This window comes from Podarcis vaucheri, assembly GCF_965113315.1.
Source record: "Podarcis vaucheri genome assembly, chromosome: 2".
NCBI classification, from domain to species: Eukaryota; Metazoa; Chordata; class Lepidosauria; order Squamata; family Lacertidae; genus Podarcis; species Podarcis vaucheri.
Genome location: NC_138760.1, coordinates 119,994,718 through 120,017,342, shown reverse-complemented (window position 1 = coordinate 120,017,342; position 22,625 = coordinate 119,994,718). Strand labels below are relative to the sequence as shown.

Genomic DNA, 22,625 nt, shown 5'->3' with positions numbered 1-22,625 from the left:
AAGCCCCTTTGGGATGTCCCCCCTTTTTGTGTCAATTGCAGAGTAAATGAATCCATTACAGAGAAAGGCCTTCAGATATATGCAATGGGAATGGCTTCCTGACTGTGAGTTTAAGATGAGACCAATAGCTACCACAAAAATGTGTCCCTATTTTTGTCTGCCATTTTGTGAAATGGACGGTGGAGTCCTACATTATCTCTGGAAGGAGGAAGTGGAGAGTGAGTTTCTCACCTGTTAAACAGGAAAATTCATAGCATCAGAATAAGGCAGGGGTTTCCCATCACTTACCTCTGCAAGAAGCTTCCGATATCCTGGATGGATGGATGGAAAGAAAGGAAGAAAGAAAGGGAGGGAGGGAGGATGTCAGTGGAGCCAGTTCTACTGTTGTTGTTTTTATCAATTTTGTATACAACCCTGTACCCGCACGTCTCTGGGTGGTTCACAAGATAAAATCACAGTATAAAAATATATAATTAATAATAAAAATAAAAACAAGAGCAACCAAATAATCCAAACTGTCTTCAGAGGCAGCCCCATGTACTACCACCAAGCTATGTACCCAATCCATCAGAGGAAGCGTAACCCTATCAAAAGCAGCCCATCTCCCACCCATCCAGTCTAGGGGTCCTTCCACTAATAGCTCCTCAGTCTTATCTGGATTGAGCTGCAGTTTGTTGGCTCTCATCCAGTCCGTTATGGAGACAAGACAACGGTCTAGCACTTCCACTGCCTCACCTGAAGGTGTAAAGGAGAGTCACCAGCATATTGTAGACAACATGCTCCAAACATCAGGATGACCCCACCCAGTTACCAATACTAAGGAGCTGACCAGCACTTACTGGGAAACACAGGGGGGCAGAGTGCTGCTGGTTCTTTAGGCTTCCAGCCACCTCTGGTTGGCCAATGCAAGAACACGATGCTAAAGTGAAGAAGCCTGTGGCTTGATCTAGCAGCACCCCTTTTGTGACCCCAGGGCTTTCACACTTCATGTACCAATTGTGTTTTTTTACAGCAGCTTCTTTGCGGGGGGTGGGGTGGGGGCTAAGATATGTTATCCTCCTGCCTGTAGTCTGAAGCAGCACACTCCACCCTCTCGCATCAGGATGAGGCCTCACCTGCAGGAGTTCACTCTCTGGTTCCTGAAGTTTCTCCTCCATCTCCCGGATGAGGCTGTCAAGAGAGGAGAGTTCCCTGGAGAGTCTGGCCAGGTGCTCCTCCCTTTGGGCTGCAATCTCCTTCTCCACTTCTGCCATCTGGGCCAGAATACGTTTCTCCTGTTCTTCCAGAAACTGGTGCAGTCGCCTGATCTCAGCCACCATCTTTTCCCTCTCTGCATCTGTTTGTTTCTGCAGAAAAGAGATTGAAAGAAGAGAACAGTGGGCCAATATCAGGCATCTAGTCTGCTCTTGCAGGATGAGGAGGGCCAGGGGTCAGCAAACTTTTTCAGCAGGGGGCCGTTCCACTGTCCCTCAGACCTTGTGGGGGGCCAGACTATATTTTGAAAAAATATATATGAAGGAATTCCTATGCCTCACAAATAACCCAGAGATGCATTTTAAATAAAAGCACACATTCCACTCATGTAAAAACACGCTGATTCCTGGACCGTCCACGGGCCAGATTGAGAAGGTGATTGGGGCCTGATCCGGCCCCCGGCCTTAGTTTGCCTACCCATGACTTATCCAAATTCCCCTGGAAGGGCACGCCTGACATTTTAGAGGGATCACGCCAATATTTAGCAGGGAAGGAGCTTCATCAGCACAACCCCCCCTAAATGGTCTTTCATGTTCTGTGGAGATAAGGCTGTTCAAAAAGAAACCTCTTTCTGTATTCCATATTCATTCCTCCCCCCCCCCCGATATTGATTCTAGACTGTAGCATTTTTTCTCCTTAAAGTAAAAATGATGCTTACAAGCAGGTCTTGGCTTTCCTTTTCTGTGTCTGCTTTAAATTTCAGAATTTTCTCTCTCTCCTTCCTCACATTGTCTAGGCAGCTGCTGATCTGATCCTGGAAAAAAAACAAAGTCCAAATTGGGCTGCATTATACATGAACAGGCAAGTTGAATCCAATGTTTGCTCCTTGCTCCACATTCCTGGGTCTTTTGCAGAGGTTCCCCTTTTTCATCCTAGACAAGGCAGAAATGGAAGTGTCCTACATCAGAGCTGAGAAATATGTGAGTTTTTCTATTTCTCCCCCACACTGAGCACACCTCCCCCCCTCCTTTTTATTAAATTAATCCTATATGTTGTAATCTTTCGTCCCAGGGGAGTTACTGCAGCCTGAATTCAGGGGGTCACTGTGAAATAAATATTTAATTGCCTCCCCAAGGGCCCCCCTCCTCAGGAGAAGGACCAGGGCCCTGGAAGGAGCGCAATTGAAGGCTCTGTACCGGTCGGGAAGAGACAGAGACCACACCAGGATTGGAAAAAGCAAAGCCTGATCTTTATTGAAAGAACAGAAAAAAATAACACAAAAAACTGTTGCAACAGGGTCCCCGCTCACGCAATGACACGGAGTCAGAGACCCTGAACAAAGGGACTGCCTTGATTCTGATACCTTTTGATTTTCATTCAGATCAATAGCAAGGAGGTGGGGGGAAGCGATATGAGGGGTGTGAAGAGTGGATTAACATAAGGTAAGCAGGATGTTGAAAGAGTTTTTGGAGGTGTCAATTTGCTGAAGGGCTCAGGTGGTATGTGTGGATCTTCGTTCTTCGTGTTATTTAATTTTGGATCTGCTTAAAATGGCTTTTCCTTTATCTACAGGAAAACCTCCGCAACTGCTGATAAGCCGCATGCAGATGTGAGGCTGGATGTTTGAGAAGATGTTCAGGAAATGGCTAAAATATTAATGTGAAATCCTATTCTGTATTGCTATCAATTCGGGTGTGATAGCCTGATGTTTGCATACTTTTTGGAAAATAGGACTGCTTTATTTTGAGCTCATATCTGTGTGTATTCATGGTATGGTTTGCAGACCCAGTAGGAGGCAGTGTGGTGGATTGAGTTTTGACAGAACTCACAGAAAGAGGTACACAGGAATGGCAACAGGCACGTTACCTTAAGATGATGCGTTAAAAAGGCACACATTATATTACATTCAATGATACGTGAAAAGACACAGTAAGATGGCATCTTCCCAACAATGCGTTCTTTAAGGCACAGTTTATTATTATTGTGGGACTTTGGGGTAGGATGATATCATTAGGATCATTTTACCATTATTCCCCTCTCTGACCCTGATTCTCTTATGACGACTGGGCACACTTGAAATCCCTCAAATAGAAAAAGAAATATTTATGTTTCAGAAGTTTAGTTTTATCAGGCTGCACAAGATCTCTTGCTGGAGAATTCCTTTTGGGCAGCAAGTAGAGAGAATACATTACATCATCATCATCGCAAACCCCTCTTGTCAGCAGCTCTTCCACCCCCAAGTAAGACCCACTGCCTTTTCCCACCTTGTACTCCTGGGACGCCTCCTCCAGAGGAATCACCTCGTGGCTTTTGTGCTCCTTGGATCTGTCACACACCACACAGATGGGGCTTTCGTCCTCCTTGCAGAAGAGCTTCAGGGGCTCCTGGTGCTTCTCACAGACCCTTCCTTTTCTTTCTCCCTCCTTTCCCTCTCCCCCCCCCAGATGGTTGAATTTCTTAATTATTTCTACAAAATTTGCCAGCTGCAGGTTTCGCCTGATGCTGCCTTGCTCAACGTTTTCCCTGCACTGAGGGCAGGAAGCCCCTCCCTCAGATTTCCCCCAATACTGGGTCAGGCAGGATCGGCAGAAGTTGTGCCCGCACTCCGGGATGATCACCGGATCCCTGAAATAATCCAGGCAAATGGAGCAAGTGGCTTCCTCGCTGAGATCGCGGACGGGACCCTCAAAAGCAGCCATGGCTGCTGCCTCGACAGGAAGAGGGAGCTGGTTTCGTTTTCTCTCTTTTGCGTCTGTAATGGGCGTGTTCCATTTCCAGGAAATTGAGATGCGATTACTCAGGATCTCTGCTGCCTTGGAGTTGGGTGGAGCTCCATATATATATATAATTGAATGCTCATTCTTGGTGGCTGCTCGTTTAAGGAACCATTTCCCTGCGAGAGCTGGTGAAGTTTGTTGTTTTTTTGTTGACTATCAGCATGTCAGCCTCAGACTACTTTGCAAGCTGATGAATGAATTTCCGCCCCGCCCCCGCCTTGCTCCATTGACATCTTCTTTCTAGTTAGCAGCCCCTACATACAGAGGAGAGACAGCCCAGCCCTCCATCCCGGTGCCAGTTTTTAGTGAGTCCTTTTGACAGAATCGCCGGCGTCTGATAATGTGCAATAATAACCTCTGAACGAACTCTGCAAACGGCCTTTGCAAACAGCTCAGCTAAATGGTATCCAGATATTTGCCAATAACACCGCAGCGCAGCTATTAACAGCGGGTGCTTTCAATTAGCCCCATTTTCTCAATGAATGCAGCCCTTTGTCAGTGAAATATCACTTTAGTCAGAGAGAACATGAAACAAACAAGTTCCTCTTTTGGGAAAGCTGCCTGGGGGAGAGACAAGAGGCGGGCTTCCTCTCCTGATTGACCTAACAGAAAGCCAATGAAAATGTGGCCAACCCCGCCTGCCGCTAAAGATCATGCAGAGGCGCAGGGGTCAAACTAGGGACTCCTCTGATTCACAGCTCAATATTTTGCCTTGCATCTCATCAAAGACCATATTTGAAAGGTCAGGAAAAACTGGCAGCAGGCCACAGCAGAGAAAATACCCACTTTCCAGCTACCACCCGAGTTTCTCTTATATATTTAAAGTACGTTGTCCTGCAACTTTCCAGGTACTGTAGTTTATATACCGTATTTTTCGCTCTATAACACGCACCCGACCATAACACGCACATAGTTTTTAGAGGAGGAAAACAAGAAAAAAAATATTCTAAATGAAACAGTGGATGTATGATTTTTGTGGTTCATGCTGTGGCCACAGACATGTGATCTGACAGTGAGTTTGGAGTAGCCCAATGCAAAAATCCTGAGGATCCATGTGGATCCATGCTTTGTAACCACATTTTTGCACCACTGCGACCCTAGGCAACAGTGGGTGCGTGATTTTTTTGGTGCAGGCTGTAGCCATGGACATGCTATGTTATCTAATGGTGAATTTGGGGTGACCCAGTGCAAAGATCCTGTGGATCCATGTTTTGTAACCACGTTTTTGCACCACTGCGACCCTAGGCAACAGTGGGTGCGTGATTTTTTTGGTGCAGGCTGTAGCCATGGACATGCTATGTTATCTAATGGTGAATTTGGGGTGACCCAGTGCAAAGATCCTGTGGATCCATGCTTTGTAACCACGTTTTTGCACCATTGCAGCCCCAGGCAACAGTGGGTGCGTGATTTTTTTGGTACAGACTGTAGCCATGGACATGTAATGTGATCTGATGGTGAATTTGGGGTGACCCAATGCAAAAATCCTGAGGATCCATGTGGATCCGTGCTTTGTCACCACGTTTTAAATGGGGAGGGAAGGAAAGCAAAAGTCCCCCCCCCAAGCCAGACAGGATATACGAAGTATGATTTCTTTTTTATTTACGGTTGGTTTTTTTTGGCCACCTCTGTCACTGCAACCTTTGCTCTGTGCTTGCACACTTTTGGGCAATAGGGCATGTAACACACTTTTTTTCATCTGCCAAGATAGTTGATATACAGCATATAAATCCAGAGATTTCCATGTCTCACTCTGCAATCCAGCCTGCTGTTACTTACGAGCAGGGAAGCAGGGTTTCTCTTCCAAACAAGCATACTGTCTCCCTCCAGCAGTACATTACTTGGAGAAGCTGTAATTTGGAGGGGGCCTGGGGGCAGGGCTCTCTGCTTTTGGAAAAGAAATGAGAAACCTACCATTGTAAAGCAAAAGTCGTTCCCCCCACCACCACCCAAGCCAGCCCTCTCTCTCTCTCTCTCTCTCCCCCACCTGCATGCTTTTCGGCTGCCTGCGAGGCCCTAGAGCACGGAGAGGAGGAAGTGGTGGGCTGGAGCCTGCACGCAGTGTGACTAGGGAAGATTAGAAGGAAGGACGCGATCATTTCCTTAACCCTCTGCTTGCCAGGAGGACAAGGGATTCCCTGCTCTTTGTTGAGTTTGAGCAAACGCAGCAACAGAAGCGGGCGGGCAGTAAGACCCTGAGGCAGAATGCAGGAAAGCTTCTGCCTTCCCTCTTCCCTCCGCCCGCCCGCCCGCCCGATCTTATTTTTGCCTATTTTGCCCCTGCACTCCGTGAGTCAGCTCCAGGGACCACACATTCGCTCAATAACACGCACAGACATTTCACCTTACTTTTTAGGACAAAAAATCTGCGTGTTATAGAGCGAAATTTACGGTACATAAAAAACAGTGACACTTGAACCGAACCACCTTGGATTAGTTTATCCATGCCTTTTCTTCCCTGCACATGTCACAGCTGAGTGTAAAATGAATTGGAGGCTGCAGTCTTGGCGTAACCCCCCCCCCTTACATCTGTTTTCAAATGGACACACTGTTGGGTAACGCAAAATCAATTTGCAGTGAGCTTTTATTGTGGGAATGATACCAATTTATTGCTTGCAGTTCATTTAGAAGTGATGCAGAAAACAGATGTTGCATCTTTTATAATGATATCTATTGTACTGTTGCTATAAATTGCTTTCTTTTACTACAGATTGGTTTGAGTCAAGATCTAGGAAGTGTCACTCCCACTAGTAACCTTAAATGCAGGAGCCCATCCTGGCTCCCTGCATCGGATCAACTATATGACTTGTCTTTCTCTAGACCACGAGACTCTTCATTTCAGGGTTGTGGGTTCGTGCCCCACATTGGGTGAAAGGTTCTTGCGTTGCACAGGGTTGTTTGATGACCCTCACTGTCCCTTACAACTTCTACAAGTCTATGATTCTACGTTTCTCCTAAAACTCTGCCTCCATTAGACCCTGACATTTACTTTTTTGCAGCTTTAGTCCAGATTCCACAGCGTCGGGAGAGAAAAAAGGGAAGAGAAATTTAGCATCACACCATCATTCAGATAACAAACCTGGTAACAACAATATGTGCTCATGCGATTGTAGCCAGAGTGGTGCATTCTAGATGTTGTGGACTACAAATCCCATCATCCCTAACCACTGGCCATGCCAGCTGGAGGTTATGGGAGTTGCACTTGAAAATACCTGAAAGCCACCATGATGAGCACCCTTGCATATGCCAGGGCAGGGGTGATGTCAAGGCTCAGGCCTGCCCAGACCTAGAACCTGGTGTCTCCTAAGGTGATGTCTCTGCTTTTTTAAGTACCCACCACCTTAAGTACATCTTAAGTAAAGGTAAAGGTACCCCTGCCCATATGGGCCAGTCGTGTCCGACTCTAGGGTTGCGCGCTCATCTCGCTCAAGAGGCCGGGAGAACACCTCACAGAGTGTTTGTTGTGGGGGAGGAAGGGAAAGGAGAATGTTAGCTGCTTTGAGACTCCTTAAAGGGAGTGAAAGGCGGGATATCAAATCCAAACTCTTCTTCTCTTCTTCTCTCCCTTAGAGAATTATGGAGGAAGACGATGTCCAAGTCCGCCTTTCCTTTCGGAGCAAAATGTATTTGAAATGGGGGATAAATGCCCTCACAGGAAGTCTTGGGTTTGCAATTTTGGGAGAGGGGAGATTGCGGCGCTGGGGAATGGGCAGGCTGGCGAGTCCCCCTAGGTTTAGAGGCCCTGGGCTTCAGCCTAGTTAGCCTATACATAAATCTGGCCCTGCCTAGCACCCAAGTCACTACAGGTCTGGTTTCCCAAAAACTGAAACACAGCCAGGGATTTTTTTTTTGGGGGGGGGACTTTTGTGGTGAGGGCAGAACTGAGTAATCTGTGACACAGTTGGTCAGTTAGTTAAGTGTTTTTTATTTATTTATTTGATTTAAGGGGCCAGCTGCCCTCCCTGCCCCCCTCTGTCTACACCCATGGCAGACATCTTTGAGGGGAAAGATGAGAAAGCAGGGGTCATGGCAGAACCCAAACTGGATTTAAATCCACCTTCAGAGCTTCACTGTTGACACAGGAATACCTGAACATGAGCTGCAACATAAAAGAACTTCACAATGAAGCCTTGGGAGCACATCTCTGAAGAGGGCTTTGCAACATGGTGCAGATGCTGAGAAAATGGATAGGGAGATTTTTCGTGCATGTTATACAAAAGAATAAGAGGGGATCTGTAAAAAAAACATATAGATGTATCCAATTGTTCACAACAAGTCAGCTTAGAGAAAATAATTGTATAAGTGGGAATTTACTACCAACCCCTAGGTAAAGGTAAAGGGACCCCTGACCATTAGGTCCAATTGTGACCGACTCTGGGGTTGCGGCGCTCATCTCGCTCTGTAGGCCGAGGAGCTGGCGTTTGTCTGCAGACAGCTTCCAGGTCATGTGGCCAGCATGACTAAGTCGCTTCTGGCGAACCAGAGCAGCGCACGGAAATGCCGTTTACCTTCCCACCGGAGCGGTACCTACTTATCTACTTGCACTTTGACATGTCTGATCGGACTTGCCGATCAGAAGGTCAGCGGTTCAAATCCCCGCGACAGGGTGAGCTTCCATTGCTCGGTCCCTGCTCCTGCCAACCTAGCAGTTCGAAAGCACATCAAAGTGCAAGTAGATAAATAGGTACCACTCCGTCAGGAAGGTAAGCGGCGTTTCCGTGCGCTGCTCTGGTTCGCCAGAAGCGGCTTAGTCATGCTGACCACATGACCCGGAAGCTGTACGCCGGCTCCCTCGGCCTATAAAGCAAGATGAGCGCCGCAACCCCAGAGTCGGCCACGACTGGACCTAATGGTCAGGGGTCCCTTTACCTTTACCTGCTTATTTCCCACTTTGCACCAACTGAAGCAGCGGATTCTCAAGGGAAAGCATGTGGGAGAGACAACAGGCAGGTTTCAGGACTGGCAGGAGAGCCAGCCAATCAGTGCTGTTTACCAACCTGGCCTGAGATGGTAGACATGGAATCATGACTGGCAGGAAGTCTGGCCAATCACTGTCCTGCAAACACTGTTCTACTTCGGGGGGGGGGCAACCCTTGAGGACTGTGTGGTGATGAGTGGTTGGGGCGAGGGAGAGCTTTCATTCTTTCCAGAACTAACTGAAAGTTCTTGAAGATTCCAGAAGATTTCGGATACTGCAAGAAGCTTCCAGAGGGCTGGAGTTTTTCTTTAGTAAAGGCCACATCTGCGAGAGGAGCTGCTTCTGTTCTTACAGCAGCTGTATGAAAACTGTGTTTAGTCTGCATTGATCTCTGTTCAACAGTGGAATTTGCTGCCAAGGAGTGTGGTGGAGTCTCCTCCTTTGGAGGTCTTTAAGCAGAGGCTTGACAACCATATGTCAGGAGTGCTCTGATGGTGTTTCCTGCTTGGCAGGGGGTTGGACTCGATGGCCCTTGTGGTCTCTTCCAACTCTATGATTCTATGATCTGGCAAGCTGACAGAGAGGGAAGAGCAGGGCATTGCGGGTTGCAAAAAGCAAAGCCCAGAAAACTCTAAGGAAGAAACACTTCGGCAGATGAACTCTGTAAATGGGAACTGATATAAGTAAAAAAAACCTGCTCCTTTTGCCTTGTGTGGTGTAGTGGTTAAGAGCAGTAGTCACGTAATCTGGGTAACCAGGTTCGTGTCTCCGCTCCTCCACATGCAGCTGCTGGGTGACCTTGGGCCAGTCACACTTCTTTGAAGTCTCTCAGCCCCACTCACCTCACAGAGTGTTTGTTGTGGGGGAGGAAGGGAAAGGAGAATGTTAGCCGCTTTGAGACTCCTTAAAGGGAGTGAAAGGCGGGATATCAAATCCAAACTCTTCTTCTTCTTCTTATGGGGTACCCAAGAGCCCTTATAGAGTCCTTTTGTAGGTTCTCTATCGGTAGGAGAAAATAACAGAGACCAACCAGAGAATATTGAGAAGCAAAGCAGCTAGTAAGCCTGATCTTTATTAACGCTGTTGCAACAGGGTGCTCCCCCACACGCAGGAGAAGAGGACCCAGAACAAAGGTGTGCCCACCCTTATATAGAAAGAGACTGAGATAGACAGATTTTTAAAAATTAATGGACTACCAAAATTATCCCAGGAAAAGAGAACAATCCTGAATTATAAAATAACACAACAAGAAATTGAAGGCGCCATTCAGAATATGCAATTAGGCAAATCTCCAGGGCCCGATGGACTTACCTCCAAGTACTACAAGACATTGAAAGACTTTATGATACAACCATTAATGGAGGTTTGTAATCAGATTATGGAGGGGAAGAAGGCACCGGAATCGTGGAAAGAAGCATTCATCACTTTTGATACCCAAACTGGAAACTGAAAAGACTCAACTCAAGAACTACCGTCCCATCTCACTCCTAAATGTGGATTACAAAATTTTTGCAGATATTTTGGCAGGTAGATTTTAAAAAGTGTTGAACGAAGTAATTCATAAGGATCAGGCAGGCTTTCTCCCAGGTAGACATTTATCTGACAATACTAGGAACATTACTGACATTCTGGAGCTTTTGCAAACAAATATTAATACTAAAGCAGTGTTAATCTTTATAGATGCGGAGAAGGCCTTTGACAATATATCTTGGAAGTTTATGAAGAAAAACCTTGAAGGGATGGGAGTGGGACAGGACAGGGGTTCGAAAATGGGATAGAGGCAATCTATTCAGAACAAAAAGCTAAACTGATAGTCAATAATGTGGTGACAGAAGAGTTTAAAATTGAAAAAGGAACACGACAAGGTTGCCCTATATCCCCTTTGTTATTCATTTCAGTCCTGGAGGTGCTTTTGAATATGATTAGGGAGGACCGGTTGGTGGAAGGAATACAGGTCGGAGTGAAACAGTATAAACTTAAAGCTTTTGCAGATGACCTGGTTTTAACATTACAGGAGCCGGAATCTAGTACAAAAAGAGTCCTAGAATTGATTTATGAGTTTGGTCGGGTGGCGGGATTTAAATTGAACAAGCAAAAAACTAAGGTTTTGGAGAAAAATTTGACACCTTTGGAATCAGAAAGGTTTCAGAAAGAGACAGACTTAAATGTGGTTAAAAAAGTGAAATACCTAGGGGTTAATTTGACCGCGAAAAATCTGAATCTATTTAAAGACAACTATGAAAAATGTTGGTCAGAAATTAAAAAGGATTTAGAAATCTGGTCAAGATTGAAACTTTCCTTGTTGGGTTGAATTGCAGCTATAAAGATGAATGTATTGCCAAAGATGTTGTTTTTGTTTCAAACCCTACAGATTGTGGACAGAGTGGAATGTTTTGGAAAGTGGCAGAAAGATATTTCTAAGTTTGTCTGGCAGGGCAAAAAGCCCAGAATAAAATTTAAAATTCTAACTGATGCAAAGGAAAGAGGGGGATTTGCCCTGCCGGACTTAAGGTTATATTATGAAGCTGCAGCTTTCTGCTGGATGAAGGATTGGCTACTTTTAGAGAACACTGATGTCCTAGATCTGGAAGGGTTCAATAATGCATGCATATTTGTGGTACGACAAGGTAAAGGTTCATAAAGTGTTCAAAAACCATATTGTCAGGAAAGCAATATTTATTGTCTGGACAAAGTACAAAGACATATTAGAAAATAAGACCCCAAGATGGTTATCATCAATGGAGGCTAAGGCCCGGAAAAGACTCAATATGGAGGCTGGCTGACCGAAATATTGGGAAATAATAGAAAAAATCGGAGATAATTGGAGGTTGCAGAGCTTGGAGAAACTAAAGAATAAGGTGCGAGACTGGTTACATTACGCTCAAATTAAAGAGGTTTTTAATTTGGACAAAAAGATAGGATTCCAGGTAGAAAAATCGAAATTAGAAACAGAATTGTTAGAACCAAAGACTAAGGTACTTTCAAGAATGTATAACTTGCTGCTTAAATGGAACACTCAGGATGAGACAGTTAAATCAGCCATGATAAAATGGGCTCAGGATATTGGGTATAACATCATGTTTGAGGACTGGGAAAGGTTATGGACCACCGGAATGAAATTCACGGCCTTGAAGGAAAATATTATGAAAATGATATATAGGTGGTACATGACCCCAGTCAAGCTCGCAAAAATATATCACCTGTCTGATAACAAATGTTGGAAATGTAAGGAGGCTGAAGGGACATTCTTTCACCTCTGGTGGACTTGTCCAAGAGTGAAGGCCTTCTGGGAAATGATCTACAATGAGTTAAAGAAGGTATTTAAATATACCTTTACTAAGAAACCAGAGGCCTTCCTCTTGGGCATTGTCGGCCAGAAAGTGTTAAAGAAGGACAGAACTTTTTTTATGTACGCAACTACAGCAGCAAGAATACTCATCGCCAAATATTGGAAGACACAAGATTTGCCCACACTGGAAGAGTGGCAGACGCAACAGATGGATTATATGGAACTGGCCGAAATGACTGGCAGAATCCGAGACTTGGGAGAAGAAACAATGGAAGAGGATTGGAAAAAGTTTAAGGACTATCTACAAAAGCAGTACAAATTGTATGAATGTTAAGAAATTTCACGATCCAGAAAAATATGGTTCCAGTAACTCGATTGAAAGATATAGAAAATTAAGTGATATGTAAGAAAAGAACGAAACTTAAAGTAATATTATGTTTAATCTAAGTTACAACTAATTGATAAAAATTACTTGGAGTTTAGAAATATAACATTTGAGAGGTATAAAATAAGAAATGAAACAAGGTAATAATCTGCTGGCATTTTTATTACAGAGAACGCAGGGTAGGGAGATGTGAGGAAGTCCAGCTAGTTATATAAAAAAAGTGTTATGAACAGCTGTGCTTTTTCTTTTTTCTTTCTTTTTTATATTGTTTGTTGGTGTAATTGTATGTTTTTTCATTTGTTATGTCTTTGGTGAAGGGATTTTATGTGTTTGCTATGCGACTTTCTATTCTATGATTGAAAATTGAATAAAATATTTAAAAAAAACACAAGACCAACCCCCCAGACACATCATACCTACATCACAGAAGAGGCGGTCTACAGCAGAAATATGAGTGCGTTGTTTATCTCCTGTCTGGCAAGTTACCTGATTGCATTATCTGGGTTTTGGCCACTCTTTTCTTATTATAACTACTTAATTCCTGAATCTAGCTCACAGGTCACAGGCTCACACCCTGTTCATATCTTGAATGTGGATTTGTGAGGACAGGATTTGTGAGGAAAGAGGGAGAAATATTTGAGGTCAATTTGTTCAGGACCTAATCTGTGGGGTTTCAGACATGTGGTTTATACATACAGTTATGAACATTTAATTTTTTTATATATGACCTTAAAATTCTTATAACAGGAACCATTAAGCTTTTATGACCCAATAGTAAAATACTTCTGTCTGTCCTTATCCGAATCTGTGAGTTACTGGCTTCGTTATCTGGGTCAGAGCTTCTGAAGCGCTTTGATGTTGCACATTGCTCTGCTGATTTAGGACAGGTGGCACAGAGAAGCATATTCAGCAGCGAACCTGGAACCTTCTCTGTCTCTACCCTCAGAGAGTGCTAAGTGGCCTTTGGCGGACACATAAAAGAAGGGCTGGAGGGTCTCTCCTGAGAAGGAGGCTGCTGGGAATGCACGGAGAAGGGCTGCTGTATCAGCATCGTAAAAGGACACCCGTCCCCCTTCATAGTTCAGGGCCACTCAGATCCTCTTGAGGTGCAGCAGAACTTGGCGGTAGAAGAACTTGTACATACCACCCCTCTTCCCAAAAACCCAGATCCCTTCCATAGGACCAGAAGTGAAAGCACCCTTCCTCTTCACAGACTTTCTGGCCACCCCCACCCACCATCCCCTCTCGCTTCCCACAGTGACCTCCCAGAAATGTCTGCCTGCTGTGAAACCCTCACATCCCAGCACATAGGTAAGTGTGTCAAATCTCTCAGGGTTGTCTGGCAGGTCTTGACGCACTTCTCCCTGTCTCACACTCTTTCGATCCTCAGACAGGATGAGGCGTGGATGTGCTGTGTCTGGATCCAAAGTTACATTTTCTGTGGGGGCAGATGAGGAAAGAGAAGAGAAACGATGTCAACTGGGAAGCTGACTCTTTTTTAGGCACATGACAGAAATAGCATCCCCTCTGAAATGAACAGGGACTCCAGAGCTCTGCATTTGAGACAGGGATGTTCACCAAGTTCTTAATGATGATTCTTGAAACATTTGCAGTTCTTTCAAGTGTTCAAAGTACTTAACACACATTATCTACATAGATCCCTTGCAACGACCCTGTAAGTTAAGTCAATCTTAGTATGCCCATTTTTCAGATGGGAGGACTGAGGCTGAGAGACAGTGGTTTGTTCATGGCAGAAGGGAGTCCAAGCAGGGACTCTTAATTCACACCTTAATATTTTCCCTCACATCACATGACAGACTATGCTTGACATGCCAGGTAAATCTGGCAGCAGGTACTTTCACCTTCCTTGTAACCACGATTCCAGCTTCAGTTACATATTTAAAGTATGTTCTACCCCATCCTTCTAGGTAGTTTATAAAAAGGACAAGAATACATAACAATACATAAGGATTTAGATTTGGTGGACAGAGTGCCTGAAGAACTATGAATGGAGGCTCGCAACATTATACAGTTGGCAGCAACGAAAACTATCCCAATGAGAAGGAAATGCAAGAAAGCAAAGTGGCTGTCCAACAAGGCCTTACAAATAGCGGGGGAGAAAAGGCAAGCAAAATGCGAGGGAGATGGTGAAAGATTCAATGCAGGAAATTGAATGCAGATTTCCAAAGAATAGCAAGGAGAGACAAGAAGGCCTTCTTAAACGAGCAATGCAAAGAAATAGAGGAAAACAACAGAATGGGAAGAACCAGAGATCTGTTCAAGAAAATTAGAGATATGAAAGGAACATTTCGTACAAAGATTACCATAATAAAGGACAAAAGTGGTAAGGACCTAACAGAAGCAGAAGACACCAAGAAGAGGTGGCAAGAATACACAGAGAAATTATACCAGAAAGATATGGATGGCTTGTACACCCCAGGTAATGTGGTTGCTGACCTTGAGCCAGATATCCTGGAGAGTGAAGTCAAATGGGCCTTAGAAAGCACTGCAAATAACAAGGCCAGTGGAAGTGATGGTATTCCAGCTGAACTATTTAAAATTTTAAAAGATGATGCTGTTAAGGTGCTACACTCAATATGCCAGCAAGTTTGGAAAACTCAGCAGTGGCCAGAGGACTGGAGAAGATCAGTCTACATCCCAATCCCAAAGAAGGGCAGTGCCAAAGAATGCTCCAACTACCGCACAATTGCACTCATTTCACACGCTAGCAAGGTTATGCTTAAAATTCTACAAGGAAGGCTCAAGCAGTATGTGGACTGAGAACTTCCAGAAGTGCAAGGTGGATTTCGAAGGGGCAGAGGAACCAGAGACCAAATTGCAAACATGCGCTGGATTATGGAGAAAGCTAGAGAGTTCCAGAAAGACATCTACTTCTGCTTCATTGACTATGCAAAAGCATTTGACTGTTGTCAACCACAGCAAACTATGGCAAGTTCTTAAAGAAATGGGAGTCTCTGATCACCTCATCTGTCTCCTGAGAAATCTCTTATGTGGGACAAGAAGCTACAGTTAGAACTGGATATGGAACAACTGATTGGTTCAAAATTGGGAAAGGATTACGACAAGGCTGTATATTGTCTCCCTGCTTATTTAACTTATATGCAGAATTCATCATGTGAAAGGCTGGACTGGATGAATCCCTTGCCGGAATTAAGATTGCCGGAAGAAATATCAACAACCTCAGATATGCAGATGACACAACCTTGATGGCAGAAAGTGAGGAGGAATTAAAGAACCTTTTAATGAGGGTGAAAGAGGAGAGCACAAAATATGGTCTGAAGCTCAACATCAAAAAAATGAAGATCATGGCCATTGGTCCCATCACCTCCTGGCAAATAGAAGGGGAAGAAATGGAGGCAGTAAGAGATTTTACTTTCTTGGGCTCCATGATCACTGCAGATGGTTACAGCAGCCACGAAATTAAAAGATGCCTTCACCTTGAGACATCACCTTGCCAACAAAGGTCCATATTGTTAGAGCTATGGTTCTTCCAGTAGTGTTGTATGTAAGTGAGAGCTGGACCATAAAGAAGGCTGATCGCTGAAGAATTGATGCTTTTGAATTATGGTGTTGGAGGAGACTCTTGAGAGTCCCATGGACTGCAAGAAGATCAAAGCTATCCATTCTGAAGGAAATCAGCCCTGAGTGCTCACTGGAAGGACAGATCCTGAAGCTGAGGCTCCAATACTTTGGCACCTCATGAGAAGAGAAGACTCCCTGGAAAAGACCCTGATGTTGGGAAAGATGGAGGGCACAAGGAGAAGGGGACGACAGAGGACGAGATGGTTGGACAGTGTTCTCGAAGCTATGAACACGAGTTTGACCAAGCTGCGGGAGGCAGTGGAAGATAGGAGTGCCTGGCGTGCTCTGGTCCATGGGGTCATGAAAAGTCAGACATGACTGAACAACAACAAATTAAAGCCAAACCCAGTAACACCTAGGAAGTGTCATTCCCACCTGTAACCTTCAATGCAGAGACCCCATCCTGGCTCCCCAGACCAGATTGATATGACTCATCTTTCTCATCTCTGTTCCTCACATACATAAAAAGAGGCTTTAAAAAGTTTCCAGGTTGCTGTTGTTACAGAGATTTTTGGCTAAATAACAAAGAAATAGCTAGAAGGTGACTGGAGGCATGTCCCCACCACCACCACCACACAAGCAGGAAAAAAAGTCCTAGCTAAAGACAATGTTATTAGGTAAATAGGTAAAGGTAAAGGGACCCCTGACCATTAGGTCCAGTCATGACTGACTCTGGGGTTGCTGCGCTCATCTCGCTTTACTGGCTGAGGGGGTCGGTGTACAGCTTCTGGGTCATGTGGCCAGCATGACTAAGTCACTTCTGCCGAACCAGAGCAACACACGGAAACGGCGTTTACCTTCCCGCTGGAGCGGTACCTATTTATCTACTTGCACTTTAACGTGCTTTCGAACTGCTAGATGGGCAGGAGCTGGGACCGAACAATGGAAGCTCACCCCATCGTGGGGATTCGAACCACCGACCTTCTGATTGGCAAGTCCTAGGCTCTGTGGTTTAACCCACAGCGCCACCCGCGTCCCAATGTTATTAGGAGTCTGTCAATAATAAAAACTAACGTTTGAGTGTATGGCAGAGGAGGAGACAGAGGGAGTGGAGTTTGGGCTCTGTCAGGTGACAGCATGTCGGTGGTCCTGGCTGCCTCTCTCTGATGCCAAACTGTGGACTTGCCTGTTGTGAATGTTTAAGCTCTGTCAATCTATTGATATTGGCAAATAAAAAACTCAAAAAGGATGAAATGCCATAAACCTCCAATGATACCCTTCAAAAGGAAACCTCTTTGTTTCGGTAGTTTCATTCTCTCCCATGCTGCAGTGTGTGTGTGACTACTAGACCACATGCTCTCTGTGTTGACATTCCATTCTTTGGAGGCATGAGAAACGGAATATAGTCCTATGACTTCCTAATTCCGTCCTTTGTTTCCTGTCTGTTTGTTGCTCTCTCGGAGGAGAAGAGACGCACCATAATGGTTCTGTTCTTTGTTTTGATCTTGTAAATAAATCACTAAACCCTTATGCTACATTGCACTGGTCTCAGTTTAGGCTAACTCTGCTAATGACTACATGCATGCATTTTCGGATGTATGTCGTGCCTGGATGTCCGGAGGATGACTGGTGCCAGCAAAGCACCAACACTTCTCACTGACAAGAAAACTGGAGGAGTATAACACCCTAGGTACAATTTATCACTTCCTGAAAGTGACAAGAACCTGTAACGGAGACATGGAAAGTGGAAACGGGGACTGGGGGGGGGGGTGTCAGATGGGAGATCCACAGTAGCCTGGTCTTTTGAGAAGCAGATTCCATCACTCCTGAAATTGTGCCTCCTTTAAAACCTGAAATTTACCTTTCCGCAGCTCAAGTCCATATTCCATAGTGTCTGGAAGAGAAAAGGGAACATAGTTTTAGCATCATGCCACTGTCTTGATAACTAATCTAGTAACGATAATACAAACTCATGAGATTGTAATTTAAAACTATCCGAAATCCGCCATGCTGACTATCCCTGCATAAGCCAGGGCAGGGGCAATGTCAAGATTCAGGCCTGCTCAGACCTTAGAAGAGGAACAGGACCCCAAGAAGATCTTCCCATCTGCAACAACCTTCAGGTGATATCACGAGCCCAGGCTGCCATCTTGATAACACAGCACACAAGTCATAATTAGCTGAAGATTTACAATCAGCCTCGGACGCCTATTTAGCGATCTGCATAAAGCTGTAATTGCATAAGTAAAAGCAGCATAAGTTGCGACTTCTGCATATGAAAGTACGGCCTCTAGATATTGAAAGAGAATAAAAAAATAAACCTTCCATTTTCCTGGCATGGCTAATATTCTGTATGACCTGGAACCTGTCATGAACACTTCTAAACATCCAATATAAAATATTTCAGCCCTTCTTTACTACCTCTGAATTTCTTCATGACAGCTTCCAGGAAAGGAGTCATATCACAAAAGTCGCAGATCCTCCACTTCAGGGCAAGAGGAAAAGCTTCAGGGGGATTCTTAAATTTCTGCTTTGCCTGAGACCTGGGAGAAGAAGAACAAAGTCAAGCCACCAACCGTCCAATGCAAGGAGCTTTCTGACAAGACAGGTGTCTCATCCTGATGATAAAGGCATGATGACTTGGGAACATCTAGATGACGTGTGGATCTAGAGAGATCCTAACAAGCTGAAGGAAAACCGACACACAGCTGCTTCCAAAACATGTTGAAGCTAATATATGAGATTGAAGGTAAAGAAGCTGATATATGCAAATTATTTTTTAAAAAGAAAATAAATTAAAGCAGCATTTTCTAAACATGGAAGATTTTCAAAATTCATGAGTGTTTGAATATGTCTGGGGGACAAGGCTCTCAGCACCTACTATTCATGATGGCTGGGTGGGTCAAAGGCAGTGGTGCCTCTGAACCACAGGAGGGGAGTGTCCTCTGGCGCTCAGATCCTGATCGCGGGTTTCTCACTGGCATCTGGTTAAGCACTGTGAAAACAGGATGATGGACCACTGGCCTGATCCAGCAGGGCCCTATCTCATGTTCTTATGTCTGGGGAAGAAACTGCAGGAGCTTGGAATACACTGGATATTTAAGGGAAAGTTATAGTGAAGATATTTACAAGCCCCTTTGGAATGTCTCCCCTTTTTGTATCAATTGACTCCATCACAGAGTCTCCATCACAATCAAATGACTCCATCACAGAGATATGCAATGGGAATGGCTTCCTGTCTGTGATTGTAGATGGGACCAACAGATACAAATGACTGCGAAAACGTGTCCCTATTTTTGTCTGTCATTTTGTGAAATGGACGATGGTGTCCTAAACTATTTCTGGAAGGAGAGAGTGGACTGTGAGTTTCTCACCTGTTAAAGAACTTTTCTAGCATCATAATAAGGCAGGGGTTTTTCATCACTTACCTTTGCAAGAAGCTTCCAATATCCTGGAGCAAGGGAAGGAAGGAAGGAAGGAAGGAAGGAAGGAAGGAAGGAAGGAAAGAAAGAAAGAAAGAAAGAAAGAAAGAAAGAAAGAAAGAAAGATTTCAGTGAAGTCAGTTTTGCACAGAGCACTGTGATCAGTTTGTTGTTATTATCAATTTTGTATACCACCCTTTAACCGCAGGCCTCTGGGCGGTTGACAAGATAAAATCACTATATAAAAACATAAAATTCATAATAAGAGGGGCTGGGAGCTGGGGGCACTGCTATACAGTGGTCCCGCTCCTTCCTCCTGGGCCGTGTTCAGAAAGTGGTGGTGGGGGATGAGTGTTCAGACCCCTGGGCTCTCACTTGTGGGGTGCCTCAGGGTTCTGTCCTCTCCCCCATGCTTTTCAACATCTATATGCAACCACTGGGAGAGATCATCAGGGGGTTTGGGCTGGGTGTTCATCAGTATGCGGATGATACCCAGCTCTACCTCTCTTTCAAATCAGAACCAGTAAAGGCAGTGAAGGTCCTGTGTGAGTGTCTGGAGGCGGTTGGAGGATGGATGGCGGCTAACAGATTGAGGTTGAATCCTGACAAGACAGAAGTACTGTTTCTGGGGGACAGGAGACGGGCGGGTGTGGAGGACTCCCTGGTTCTGAATGGGGTAACTGTGCCCCTGAATGAGCAGGTGCGCAGCCTGGGAGTCATTCTGGACTCACAGCTGTCCATGGAGGTGCAGGTTAATTTTGTGTCCAGAGCAGCTGTCTACCAGCTCCATCTGGTATGCAGGCTGAGACCCTATCTGCCCACGGACTGTCTCGCCAGAGTGGTGCATGCTCTGGTTATCTCTTGCTTGGACTACTGCAATGCGCTCTATGTGGGGCAACCTTTGAAGGCGACCCGGAAACTACAACTAATCTAGAATGCGGCATCTAGACTGGTGACTGGGAGCAGCTGCTGAGACCACATCACACCTGTCTTGAAAGACCTACACTGGCTCCCAATATGTTTCTGAGCACAATTCAAAGTGCTGGTGTTGACCTTTAAAGCACTAAATGGCCTCGGTCCAGTATACCTGAAGTAGCATCTCCACCCCCATCGTTCTGCCCAGACACTGAGGTCTAGTGCTGAGGGCCTTCTAGAAGTTCCCTTGCTGCGAGAAGCCAAGTTACAGGGAACCAGGCAGAGGGTCTTCTCGGTAGTGGCACCCACCCTGTGGGAACACCCTCCCACCAGCTGTCAAAGAGAAAAACAACTACCAGACTTTTAGAAGACATCTGAAGGCAGCCCTGTTTAGGGAAGCTTTTAATGTTTAATAGACTATTGTATTTTAATATTCTGTTGAAAGGCGCCCAGAGTGGCTGGGGAAACCCAGCCAGATGGACTGGGTATAAGTTGTTGTTGTTGTTGTTGTTGTTGTTGTTGTTGTTATATCCCGCCCTCCCCAGGCGAAGCCGGGCTCAGAGAAGCTAACAACAGTAAAATGATACAACATTCTAAAATCATTTCATTATAAAATCAGTTCAAATCAGATTAATGGCAACCATTGGGCTAGAGTTCTGTGAGGATTACCAAAGAAGGGGGTCAGACTGTGCCTTGGCCAAAGGCCTGGTGGAACAGCTCTGTCTTGCAGGCCCTGTGGAAAGATGTCAAGCTTGAACAACGTGCTCCAAACCTCCAGATGACCCCAGTTATCAATACTAAGCTGCTGAAAAGCACTTACTGGGATACAGAGGTGGACAGAGAGCTACTGATTTTTAAGGCTTCCCAGAGACCTCTGGTTGGCCAGTGCGAGAACATGATAGAATGAGGGGGCTTGTGGTCTGATCTAGCAGATCCCCTTTTGTGACCCCAGGCCTTTCACCCATCATGTCCCAATTCTTTTCCTTGCAACAGCTTTTTGGGGCATGGGGACTAAGACATGTTATCCTCCTGCTTGTACTATGAAGCAGCCCACTCCACCCTCTCGCATCAGGATGAGGCCTCACCTGCAGGAGTTCACTCGCTGGTTCCTGAAGCTTCTCCTCCATCTCCCGGATGGCGTGTTCAAAAGAGGAGAGTTCCCTGGAGAGTCTGGCCAGGTGCTCCTCCCTTTGGGCTGCAATCTCCTTCTCCACTTCTGCCATCTGGGCCAGAATACGTTTCTCCTGTTCTTCCAGAAACTGGCGCAGTCGCTTGAACTCAGCCACCATCTTTTCCCTCTCTGCATCTGTTTGTTTCTGCAGCAAAGAGATTGAAAGAAGAGAACAGTGGGCCAATATCACGCATCTAGTCTGCTCTTGAAGGATGAAAAGGCCAGTTATCCAAATTCCCCTGGAAGGCCACTTCTGACATTTTAGAGAGATTACACCAGTATTCAGCAGGGAAAGAGCTTCATAAACACAAGCCCACCCCTTCCTTTAAATGGTCTTTCATGTTCTGTGGGAAATAAGGCTGTTCAAAAATAAACCTCTTTCTGTATTCCATATTCATTTTCCCCCAGATATGGATTCTAGACTACAGTCATACCTTCGGTTGCAAACACTGCGAGTTGCGTATTTTGGGTTGCTGACCACGGTGAACCCCGAAGTACCAGAACAGGTTACTTCCGGGTTTCGGCGCTCGTGCATGCGCAGAAGCACAAAATAGGTAAATAAATCATACATTTTTAGTTGTACAGTCATAACTCGGGTTACAGATGCTTCAGGTTGCATTTTTTTGGGTTACGGGTGTGCTGAAACCCAGAAGTACTGGAACAGGTTACTTCCAGGTTTCGGCACTCGCGCATGCACAGAACCGCTAAATTGTTCTTTGTGCATGTGCAGAAGCTCCAAATTGCAACCCACATGTGTGCAGACGTGGCACTGCAGGTTGCGAACACTGCGGGTTGCCAACATGCCTCCTGCACAGATCTGTATAGCACTTTTTCACCTTCAAGTAACAATGGTGCTTACAAGCAGGTCCTGGCTTTCCTTTTCTGTGTTTGCTTTAAGTACTAGAATTTTTTCTCTCTCCTTCCTCAAATTGTCTAGGCAGCTGCTGATCTGATCCTGAAAAGAAAAAAAAGTCCAAGTTGAGCTGCGTTACACATTAACAGGCAAGCTGAATC

The 22,625-nt window shown here is 45.1% G+C and overlaps 1 protein-coding gene across 1 annotated transcript in view; it reads right to left on the bottom strand.

Moving 5' to 3' along the window:
- Positions 1-22,625, bottom strand: part of LOC309526187 (uncharacterized protein) — a gene marked incomplete at its 5' end in the record, with an annotated part of 44,110 nt that overhangs the window by 20,630 nt on the left and 855 nt on the right. Inside the window, 12 exon segments of the mRNA XM_082212102.1 lie at positions 289-311; positions 1,116-1,346; positions 1,913-2,008; positions 3,459-4,124; positions 13,442-13,652; positions 13,654-13,690; positions 13,693-13,998; positions 17,965-17,997; positions 18,525-18,646; positions 19,532-19,554; positions 21,526-21,756; positions 22,471-22,566. Coding sequence (XP_082068228.1) covers positions 289-311; positions 1,116-1,346; positions 1,913-2,008; positions 3,459-4,124; positions 13,442-13,652; positions 13,654-13,690; positions 13,693-13,998; positions 17,965-17,997; positions 18,525-18,646; positions 19,532-19,554; positions 21,526-21,756; positions 22,471-22,566 — 2,075 coding nt within the window.